Here is a 12,679-nt window from a genome sequence, read left to right as displayed (position 1 = left end):
ACTTCGAAATATATGTAGTCGAACAGTAATTGGGGCTACTATAATACCTATATCAATCAATCCTATTAATAAATAGTAGCATTTAAACTAAATACAAATAATTTTCTACTATTCTATGTTAATCACTTTGGTAGGGGCAGCGAAGCGCCACGGGTCCGGCTAGTACATTATAAAGAATTTGGTTCAAATCAGACATTCCATTCTGATATTAGATTTATAAAAATTAAAAAAAATTACCATTTGTGGAGGACATAACTGAAGGATTGGACCAATGGGTCCCTTTTTCGGACACGATTTGAAAGAATCGGTTACTCCCCCCGAGAGTTATCATGAGTACCAGCCGCCCAGACGGAAGGACGGGCATGCGTAAATTGACTTCAATTTGCTGAAACGGATTTGGTTTAAAGAAACATGAGGTGTTAAAACAATATTTCGATGAGGCACATTTTTGTGGTACCAAAATGTATAGCCATAAGACTGAGGTTATGAATATAAATTAAAACCAATTAATTGAAAAATGTACCCAAATGTCCTGTGGAGAGGTTGTTAAGTTACCAAGGTCCCGATCACTTACTGTCACTCATAATGCTTAAATAAATCTATTTCACCCCTTAGGACCATCATAGCACCATTGATAGTCCTAAGGGCTGGGGGAGGTCTATAACCATGGATCGATATTATTATTATTTATTTTTTTTAAGTGGATCATATGTTACCCAAACTCTCCAAAATTCCGAAAACGAGGGGTACCTATATATGCAAATGAACCTAAAAGTGGACCGATATTGTAATTTGGTTTATACCCTACACAACTATGTTGTCAGGGTATTATAGCTTTGTGCAGCCCGAAAAGTTTGTAACGCCGCGAAATATTGGTCCTTGACCCACCTTTAAGTATACCGATCGTCATATCTCGACTAGCTGAGTCAATCTAGACATGTGTGTCCGTCCGTCTGTCCATTATAATTTGTAAACACGATACAGGCCACAGTTATGGACCAATCTTCACAAAATTTTGCATGTAGGTTGTATTCGGTCCAATGTTTTTCGTAAAGATCGGTTAATATTTAGCCGGCTTTTCTGGTCGCTCCAGAGGCCGCAGTTATGGTCCGAACATCGTGAAATTTTACATGGAGAATTAAGAATAAGCATGCCTGTTTTGATAAAGATCGGTCAATATTTAGCGGGTCAAATGGACTCTGACTTTTGCGCGAAAAATTACAAATTTTTTTTCTGGGGTGTATATACTTGCTCCTGAAGGACATATACCCGACAAGTTGATAATATATCCAAGAGGAGTTGTTGACCTTCAAATTGATACCAATTATATGACTGTATCTACTCTGATGTGGGAGTTATATGTAATTAGGTAAAGCTGATCGCTTTGAAATTGTACATGAATTTCCGATTATGGTCAAGGTGTGATTTTCGTGGTAGTTGTGTAGGGTATCATATGGTCGGCCCCGTCCGACTATACTGCTCCGCTCACTGTTTTTTTTTAAGAAGTGTTTCCACCTAATTAGAATCTAAAATATCTAATTACTGCAAACAACCAAAAATAACCATATTTTGGAGTTGTCAGAACAATACCAAAACCAGTGAGAGGAGCTGTATAGTCGAATTTGATTTTTTTGTAGAACATTTTGTAAATCCTGAATGAAAAATGTTCAATATATGCAAAATATGTAGAACATTTTGTCCTACTAACTCGATTCCTTTTTGGGTAAAAATTTTCAATATATGTCCATGATTCTACAATATTCCAAACTGAGTGACTGCAAATTGGTATTTAGATAGCCCTTTTTTAAATGATACTGGGTATCTTACATATTTTTTATTTACAAATAATGTCTCCCATTTATACATCTTAGCATTTGAACACTGAATTTCCGTTAAGATTTTTAGATTAAATAGGAAAGTTTTACCATAAAAAAGCTTTTTTCAATGTCTCCACAAGTTTAATAACGTGAAGACTACAATCAAACATTATAACCGATATGGCAACACCAATTTTAAACTTACATTTTTGTGTCTCCACTAAGCTTTTAAGTTGAAAAGTCTACTTCAAAACCAGCCACAAATGGAATACGGCAAATACCCTCACATGCTGGAAAAGTGCTGCAAAAGCCGGTCTAAGAATTTGCAAAAGGATGCCGCACAAAAGAAGAAGAAGAAGCAAGGAAAGCAGGAAAAACATCAACTAGAAAATTGTAAACAAACCACGGAAGAAACACAACCCAGCCACACTATTTGGGAGGACATTGCTTTGCGCCTTTTCTCCGGTAATGTTTACGCATCATCCCCCACAAATGGCCAGACAGGCAAAAGCATCCAGTCAGCCCAGCCAGCCAACAACAGGACATATCAAATGGCAGACAAATAAGGAAACAAAAAACAACAACATAGAACTCAAATCCAAAAAATGGGATACAGACACAGAAGAGTACGTACCTCAGCAAAATAGTGATGGTATGCAACCAGAATTACTTGGGGACAAAGGGGATGGGTGAAGAAAATCTACAACGCCATGCGTTGAGAAGAGAAGGGAACCCGGGTTTTGCAAAACAAATTTTCGGCTACAATGATTTTGGATTTGTAAGGGAACAAGGGAATGAGTATACACTCGCTTTTGCTGCATTCTGCCTCCCAGCCAACCAAAAGATAAAGTGAATAAAGAAGGAAAACGAAATGTCAAGTACATTCTAGGTGGTAGTGTGAGTGTGTGTGTGTGTGTGCCAGTCCGATTCTGTACATAAATTGAAAAACGGAGTTAAAGCAGCATATTGATGGGAGGATGTCAGTGCAGAAAAAACAATCGGCGGTACCACAACAAATAGGACACATACAAGCCGAACGCACCCCGCACAAACACACGCGCACACCAACACATATCGTTGTAATAAAAAAGAAATCAACAGCAGGACGATTGCACCAAACCCGTTAGACAGATATCAAATTCACGGGATACAAAACTGACGAGCCAGAACTTCTTCACAACAAGAGAGAGACGAAGTGAAAATAAGTAAACCAAATAAAAAAAATTAAGAATAAATCTAAGAAAATTTATTTCATCAAACACTAATTCGTGGAGGTTGTACGAAAGAAAAAGTGAAGAGAAAAAAGTGAAATTTGTCGACGAGATAGAAAAAAATCAAAATAAATTTTGCAGAACCAAAAAAAATAAGCAACAGCAACAAACTGGAAAAAGTAAGAATCAAAAAAAAATTCTCAACATTAAAGGTAGTAGGCAATTGGAGATTTTTAGTGAAAACATTCAAAAGTTTATAAAATTACAAAATAAAGTAATTTCATTTAAATATGTACATGGTTTTGGATGAAAAATATTCAGTGAATACATATTCAGAAATGGATACTTTGGTAGTTAATATAGAGATGTAGTTAAGCAAGACGGAAGTGTGTGTGATTCTTGTATTTTGTAGTGCTATCGAAGAAAAACTCAATTTTGTTCCCAAGTATATGAAACATTGACATCTTTGCTATTTGTAATGCATGTGTGAATAGAAAAAAGTTCTTAATCAAGGCGGAAATATGTGGAACCCATTAGATTTGTTTTACTCTTAAGGAAATATTTAATTATAAATAATCCTTGATATCTGTAATAATACATGAATATTTATAATAAAATGTTGATCTAGGAACAATATATTCCAGAATTTGTTGCGATGTTTGTCGTAATCACCCCATCATCCGAAGAACTTAATATAGTGCTGAAATGTTGCATAGAATTGTCGACGTTTCCACATATCCCCCATATAAAGTAACCGCCAAATTGTAGGTATTTTGGACACATTTTTACACCCTACACAACTATGTTGTCAGGGTATGTTGCTTTGTGTAGCCACAAGAGTCTGTAACGCCGCGAAGTATTGGTCCTAAAGCCAACTTTAAGTATACCGATATCCGATCCGATACCATACCCCGACTAGCTGAGTCGATCTAAACATGTGTGTCCATCTGTCCGTCCGTCCGTTTCTTCGAATCGATCTATAGGCCACAATTATAAACTGAACATCACAACACACCGTGGGAATCTGGACATGTAATTAGAAGGGTTTTACTGAATATTAGTAAAATTTGGAAAATTTGTCAGTGTAAGGAAGAGGTCCCGTTTCAACTCTTATCGGGCAAGAGGGTGTAAATATCACGAAATATTGCCCTGGTTCGGAATAAATGTCCGCAGAAAGTTAAAGTTCCGTGGTAGTTGTGTAGGGTATCGTATGGTCGGCCCACTGGTTTTCAGCTTAATTTGCGGTCATTTGATTTTTGGAGTTCTCAAATCTTCACAACAAAAACCAGCAAGGAGAGTAAAGTCGGACGGAGCAGAATACCCTGATACCCTTCACCTCTTTTGACATATTTAACATATGTATCCTGACAGGCGTTGCATATTTGAAAGAACATTGACATGAAATTGGACAAATTTAAATATGTGATTTTTATCTATATGTGAACCGACTAAGATCAATACATCTGCCACATATGCTATATTTTATTTCATTCGAGAAGTTTTAGAGTAGTTATGTGCAATTTGACACACTTATGAACAACGCTTTAGATATAAAGTTTGTCACCCACTAGGAACTGTATTATATATGGCTCCAAAAAACCTAATATAGCAATTTACAGCCCTTTCGGTTGTAAAACGCGTCTCAAACCTTCGAAAATACTTTATATTGTGTGTGACCATTATATGAGAGATATTCCAAAACAGCGACATATAGAGATCATTTTCTGCATAGATGTATATCAGCTGCCAAAAGAAATACTAATAAGCCAAATTACAGCCCTTTCGTTGGAAAAAAAACGCGGTACCGCTATATGGAAGCTATACATGGACAGATCGATCCTAATTTCGACAGACGGACAGACATGCATACATCGACATAGAATTTTATTCTGATCATGAACATTTTATGGGATCACCAAACGAATCTTTCGAGGTCTTGCAAACGGTATGACTAATTTAATATACAATCCACCTTATATGTAGTGTATAAAAATAATGGCGTCCAAAGTGCGAGATAATAAGTGATATTGTCCCATTCAGGAAGTTTCTAACATTTAATATATTTTAAGACCCGAACAAATCCCCTTGTCGGACATATTTTCCTTTCATGAAGTCAAAAGTATTGTGGCGCCCAATATAAGACATGTTCAGTTATAATATTATAACCAAGTTTCCGAAGTTTCTAAGACGAAGTATTTATATGACATTTTAAAATTTTTAGCAATAATTGCCAAACGAAAAATGCGGTATAAAAATACAACATAGATTCAGAATTAGAAATAATGTCCCTTTTTACAGAACAATGGCTTCCAATGTGGGAAAATTACAATTTTGAACAGATTTGCGGTAAATATGTTATTCTAGATTGTTAAAAATTTAATGGCGACCAACGGGCTACATGACGAGAACTTCAGCTATTTTTATACCCTTCACTAAACTGTAGTACAGGGTCTTATTTGTGCACATGTTTGTAACCGGCAAAACGAGATGCACATGTTTGTAATAGGCAAAACGAGATAGACATATGGTTTCTTTTGAGAATATGTCTTCCCGTGTTAAGTTGTAAAAAAAGTACATGTCCCATTTATGATCCGAATTGAATGAAATTTGACACAGGAAAAAAGAAATTTGAAATTGGAAAAATCGGTTCAGATTTAGATATAGCTGCAATATACAGTGGTGGTCACGTAATTAAAACATTTACTACGGTCAACATTTTTGATGGACATTTTGGTATATCCTAAACATAACAACGTGACATCTTTTCACAAATATCACAGATTTTGCTGTCTATTTGGAATACGTTCAAGTTTCAGCCGATGATTCAGATATATTGTGGGATATATGCTATGTCTTGGTTTTATGACGTAACAAAATTGGCTCTCCATCTTTGGTTCATATTTTAATAGTACGATTTTAGGTACACTGAAAGTAAAAAACAAATACCCTATAAATTTCTTTCAATTCGCTATTTAATGTAGGGTAAGGACATTTTTCCATAAATTATCGGTATAGTATCACTTTATGGGATATGTCCCACATAATGGTAGACAAATCGTCCAGCCGTTGCTTCAAAATATGTTTTTCTTCACGACTTTCGCGGATTTTTCTCAAAATTTTCGTTCATAAAAATCTTCCCACTTCAATTACAGACAACTGAAAAGAATTTTGAGTCAAATCGGTCCTGCCGTTCTCAATTGATGAGTTACTACACATTTTTACATAGTTTTTTTTTAATAGATTTAAATTAAGTTTACATCAATTTGATAAGTTACTCTATTTTTCGTTTGATTCCCACGTTTTATTTTTCAGAAAAAATGTATGAGTCGGTGTCGGAATACTTAACCTCGACACACGCCGATTAAGCACCCAATCTCCAATCGGGGAAAACACAAAGAGGATATATATCGCGCCATCTGTCGGACAAACTTAAAATTAAACAGAAACACTCCTCACGCCCCATAGAGCATATACATACAATTTGGTCAGAATCGGTGCAGTAGTTCTTGAGTTTAGCGATCACGAACATACACGTAATTTATATATATTACAAATTACAAATTTCTTTTAAAATTCCATTAAAAAAATTTTAAAAAATTTATTTGCGAGCACATTTATGACTTTTGGTACATAGGTTACGAAAAATATGCTGATTCGAAATCTGCTCGCGTTCACAAATTCGGATGATGCGCACAAAAGTTATAGCGGTTTTAAACCTTGTACTTCAAATATAAATTAAATTAATTCCTATTTGTTTACATCGCGAATTTCTTCACAAACGGATAAACACATTTGTTTTCTTTGTATATATCTTACATAGCATTGATAAATGGTTTAATAATCCGGAAAGACAAATAAAAAAATGAAGACAACTGAAAATAAAATAAATTAATTTTTTATTTAAACAAAACTTTTTTTTATTTTTCGATTTTTACCATGGTTAAGGGAATACGGTTTTGTCCAAATCTTCTACAATATATACCACGCTTTCTTCTTCAAATTCTTTTAGATGATTGTTAAATATCGGTAGATTCGTCTGATAAGAATTTCGACTTTAAAACTGACTTAATATATTGCACTTTCAATACATAAAAATGGTCAATATTGAAAAGCATGCAATTGGCGTATTCGCGGAAATCAGTTGTTGCTCATGCGGTTTTCGTATAAACCGAATCAATCTCTTCCAATAATTATGAATTTTTCGATTTTTCATTTAGCGGATAAAGTGTGCCGCTCGATGCACTTTACTATGCAAAAACCTTAAAAATGGCTAAAAATTACGCAAAGTGCATACGATTTTTATGCGCATCCGATTTCAGTAATCTCCTATGAAAATACACAAAAGGACACATATTTTAAAAGGATCGGTTAAGAACCGCGGTTGTGCCTCCCAATCGATTTTGGATAAAATACGCATATTATTCGCGTATCGATATATTTTTGACCTATTTCCACACAGATTCGCGAATATGATAATACAAGAATGCGAAATCAATTCGAAGAAAAACGCGATTATATACGCGAATTTGTCAAAATAAGTTTTTGCTGTTTTTCCACATTCAAGGTAAATATATCCGCCGTTTTATTGGGCGGAATTGCACATGGATGGACTCATTAGATCCGGCACGTAAAAAACTAAAATCACGCGAGGTTCCACGGAATTTGAATGGAATTTCTTAATTTTAGACTCAAGAAATATGTTTTTTATACAAATTTACGCACCAAATTTTCGTCTTTGGAGCCCAATTGCAAAGAAGCTACGGCGAGCACAATCATGAGATATACACTAAACGAAGCAAAATAACGAGTTCTACAATCCTATAATTAGTTTAGTCCGTTATCTGGATGCGCATCCTAATTATAAGAAAAAATCAAAAAACACCGGAAATCCGACTTCAAAATGTCAGCTTCCATTTCGGGTGGATTCAGTGATATCGAAAAATCATGCATTAGAACCATGTTGTCCATGGGGTATTCTGCAACTTAGTCACTGATCACATATGCGTGCGTTGTGTAATTTAGCCACAAATCAGGAAGGAACACAAAAAAACTCGTTGGCTTCAACGCATTTTCACCCATTTTTTACATTACCAGTATCACAGCTTCCTCCCAACTTATTATTAGACCTCGGATTTTTGCATATTTTTTATGCTTTATGCCGATTGGACTCAAATTTTGTATTTAGGCGTTTCATGCTCCAATTGATCGATATTTGGAGTCACGTTAAAAATATGCAAAATATATGCAAAAAATATGCAGAAAATATGCACGGTATGCTAGGTCGATTTGCGATAAATATGCAAAATATAGGGAAAAATATCCAAAAAAATATGCAAAAATATACAAAATCTGCAAAATATGCAAAAAATATGCCAAATATGTAAAAAATGCAAAAATATGGAAAAATATGGAAAAATATGGAAAAATATGTAAAATATGCTAAAATATGCAGAATATGCAAAAATATGCAAAAATATGCAAAAATGTGCAAAAATATGCAAAATATGCAAAATATGCAAAAATATACAAAAATATCCAAAATATGCAAAAATATGCAAAATTTGCAAAAATATGCAAAATATAGGCGAAAATATGCACGGTATGCTAGGTCGCAATATTAAAGAAATAACTTTGAAATTTTACACATATATTATTACTCCTAGGATGTTTTGTATTGGAAATGGGATATATCGGTCCGCGGTTCATATATGTTTGCATGTTTTATACATATATTTAGCAAATGTTTCATAATGCCCCAAATATCTAACAGTTGAACCATGAAACGCATACATACAAAATTTGATTTCTATAGCTTAAAAATAAAGAAAGCACACAAATTCGAGGTTTATTTTATAGAAATTAAAAAAATTACCAAGAAAAATCTGTTTTTTTTTGGATTAAAATGATTGCATATGTGAAATATGTTTCTCATATTTTGCATATTTTAGCCTATATTTTTGCATATTTTGTCTATATTTGACATATTTTATGCATATATTTTGAATATTTATTGCATATCGACCTAGCATACCGTGCATATTTTTTGCATATTTTGCATATTTTTGCATAGTTTGCATATTTTTGCATATTTTGAATATTTTTACCTATATTTTGCATATTTTTGCCTATATTTTGCATATTTTCGCATATTCTGCATATTTTTGCATATTTTTGCAAATTTTGCATATTGTTTGCATATTTTTGCATATTTTGCATATTTTTGCATATATTGTGCATATTTATCGCATATCGACCTAGCATACCATATGGACCTAGCATACCGTGCATATTTTTGCAAATTTGGATATTTTTGCATATCTCGTGCATATGCATTATATGCAAATATGCAAAAAATTAAAAAATTAGAATTTCGATATCTTCATTATTAAAAAATATGCAAATATGCAAAATCCGAGGTCTACTTATTATTTATTAACTATATTAAAATTAAAATTATATGCAATATGTTCATATTTCGCGAGTTATAACCATGCAAGCCTCAGTTTCAAGGAATTTAAAAGATTTTTGTAATTTCCCATATATATTTTGAGAATTATTTATTGTTTTTTACTAAATCTAGCAATTTCTGGTACATTCGGACCTATATTTTCTATATAAAGGGTGATTTTCCGAATGTTGGGTGTACTTTACAAATTGTTGTCAATTTTGATATATTTTACAGATTTTTTTAAATTTTTTATTTGTTAATGATTTTTTGGTACTTAGTTTACTTAATTTCACAAATAATACCTGTTTTTTTTAATATTTTCAAAACATGCGGTAAAGTAAAAAATCCCACAATGTTTTAATTATGTGACCACTTCAAAGTCGATGTGTTTTATAGAAAAATTGCATGCAATAATTTTCTATTTTCACACTTTATCTCTTAAGTACAGTATATCTAAGTGTTCTGCTTAAAAAAATTAAAATAATTCCAACGAATCGAGGGGTGATCAAAAATGTTTAACACAGAATATGTTTTAATTACGTGACCACCACTGTATAAATGGTGCATCGAAGTTTCATATATCTTTCGATTTGCACGAAATTTGGCACTGAATAGAGTCTAGAATGGTGAGTGTTAAGTTTCGTGAAAATCGGTTCAGATTTAGATATAGCTCCCATATATATTTTCTGCCGATTTAATGTAAATACACGAAACGTCATAAATTGAGCCTAGAATGATATGTGTTATGTTTCCTGAAAATCGGTTCAGATTTATATAGCTCCCGTATATATATTTTCGACCGAAAAGCCCCTATATATCTTTGATTTGCACGAAATTTGGCATAATTTACTCAATTAAATTGTATTCCAAAATCTCTGTATTTTAATAAACAATTTCTAACCTTGTCTCCTTTCAGTCCGATAAAATGCGCAGTCGTACCGAAATGGTCACCACCACTTTTGTCGATTCCGAAGAAGATTACAGCGATGATGACGATTCGGAGGAGGATTGGCGTCCGTCGGCCTCCAATAAAAATGGCAAGAAACAAAAACAACAAAAGTCGACAGGTGGTGGTTCGAAAAAAGGGCGGAAACGTAAAGGTGGTCCGGCGGGAGCTGGGGCAAATGCCAAAGGAGCAAGCAAACGTAAAACTGCCACCTATGCCGAAAGTGATGATGATGACGAGGAGGACGACGAAGATATCAGTGATGAAGAATACGACTATGATGATTTAGGACCAGCGGCAGCAGCAGCAACAACAACAAATGCTACAACAACTAAAACAAAACCAGCCACAAGTTTACCGCCCAAAAAACAATTTTCCGAAAAGAACAACAGTTCTTCGTTATCGGGTAATGGTACGGGCAATAGCAGCGAGGAAGATTCCATTAAATTATTGGTCTATGTAAAGGATCTAGTTGGGGATTATGGTAAAAATAATCGGTTGTGTTTGTGGCGCAAGGATGGTAATAATCTATTGCAAAAATATATTCGGGTCAAGACAACACCGGATGAGTTTTTGTTTACTTCGAGTTCGGTGGTAAGTGAGTCGGATTAAATGTAGAATGAAATGAGAAAATAAATTAATTTTGTTTTTTAGTATTCCAGTTTCGATGACAAACGCATAACCGACTTCTATGAGATCAATGTCAAATCCCTGGATTCAAGTAATCGCCGTGTAAAAATCTCCAATACTTCTGATTTAAAGAAAATCCTTCTCGAAGCAGGCAAAAAGAAACGAGAACAAGCCAAACTGGCAGCCGACGAAGAGGAGGATGATGGCGAATTAAGTGATGATGATATTAGTGAATCGGAGCTGGAAAAAAGTGAAAAAGCCAGTGAAAATAAGGAAAACGTCAAGAAAAAGAATTTAAAAATGAAACTGCTGCAAAAACGTAAGAAGGGTGGGGCTGAGGCCACCGATGATGATGACGACGATGAGGAAGAGGTTGAGGAGGAAAATGATGAAGAGGAAGATGAGGGTGATTTAGAGGAAGATGATGACGATGATCCTGAAGAGGATATTGAGGAAGATGATGAAGGCGATGATGATTAAGGGAGTAGATGTGTGAAGGTAAAATAAGAGTTGCTAGAGTTTTTTTTTTATAAAATGTGTCCCAAACAAGAAAAAGAGTGATTTAATCAAAATAATTTTTAAAGAAGAAATCAACGAAAAAAAAATGAATATAGAATTAAATAAGAAATGTAAACACATCGTTAGAGATTGTAGAGAAAACGTGAGAGCTTTGTAAACCTTAAAACATTGTAGATCTCCCCAATATATTGATTGGAGACTGATCCCATTCTACTCTTCTGATGAAATCCGAAGTTCTTTTTGTCATGGTCACCATGACTGTTAACGTGTCTGAAATATTCAAAGTACCGAAAATTGGAGGTGCCGTTATATGAGAGCTTAAACTAAACGTTGACCGAGATTGATCATTTTTGGTAGGAATATTTGCTAGCCAATGAGAACTCGAAATTAGAGCCAAAACAAGTGAAAAAGCGGTAAGTTCAGCCGGGCTGAACTTTGAAATGAAATGAACTTGAAATGAAAATATAGGGAACATACCAAAAAGTGGACCTATACCGATAATTCTACAAACCGGTTTATTTAAACCATTATGTACACCAGACCGACATATGTCAATTTCGAACCCAATATTTTTCTTTTGTGTCTCAATTCTTTCCTTCAGGAGGTATAATTATATGGGAGAGATGCCTAAATGCTTGTCTATATGTTTCATTATCGTCAGGTTCGAGTTTGTTATCAAGATTTCCTTAGAAAGCGGAATGATTACAACCGATGGGTAAATCGTCTTAGAATTCTATAATTTGTAGGGTAAAACTGACTAGAATACGCCTGTTTGGGGACAACCCCTACACACGGAACTAATCAGCTCACTATTTTAATATAAGTAAGGGGTTATATGGGAACTAACTCTAAAAGGGGCGAATATTAATAATTTTTGGTAGGAAGATTGGTTACCATATGCAACTACAATATACCAAATTACAGAGAATTCGCCCAACAACCCTAAAATACCGAAAATTTATGGTGTCTTATATGGGGGCTACCCGAAAAAATGGGCCTAGATTAATAATTTTTAGTGAGGATATTTGCTACCCAATAAGAACCCGCGCTTAGAAATACCCCCAAAATTCCGTAATTTGGAGGGTGCCGTTATATTTGTGGCTACCAG

At 34.3% G+C, this 12,679-nt stretch overlaps 1 protein-coding gene across 1 annotated transcript; it reads left to right on the top strand.

Moving 5' to 3' along the window:
- Nucleotides 1-3,186: 3,186 nt before the first annotated feature.
- On the top strand, nt 3,187-11,532 carry LOC133332645 (DNA mismatch repair protein Msh3). Its single transcript, XM_061541033.1, has 3 exons — nt 3,187-3,207; nt 10,393-11,016; nt 11,077-11,532. Exons 2-3 carry the CDS (start codon nt 10,402-10,404, stop codon nt 11,530-11,532), a joined length of 1,071 nt encoding a protein of 356 aa, XP_061397017.1. The 5' UTR covers nt 3,187-3,207; nt 10,393-10,401.
- The last annotated feature ends 1,147 nt before the right edge of the window (nt 11,533-12,679 follow it).

The sequence above is a fragment of the Musca vetustissima genome, unplaced genomic scaffold (genome assembly GCF_032173495.1).
Source record: "Musca vetustissima isolate MV318-11 ecotype Yass unplaced genomic scaffold, APGP_CSIRO_Mvet_v1 utg3042, whole genome shotgun sequence".
NCBI lineage: Eukaryota > Metazoa > Arthropoda > Insecta > Diptera > Muscidae > Musca > Musca vetustissima.
This window is presented reverse-complemented; position numbering and strand designations above follow the sequence as displayed.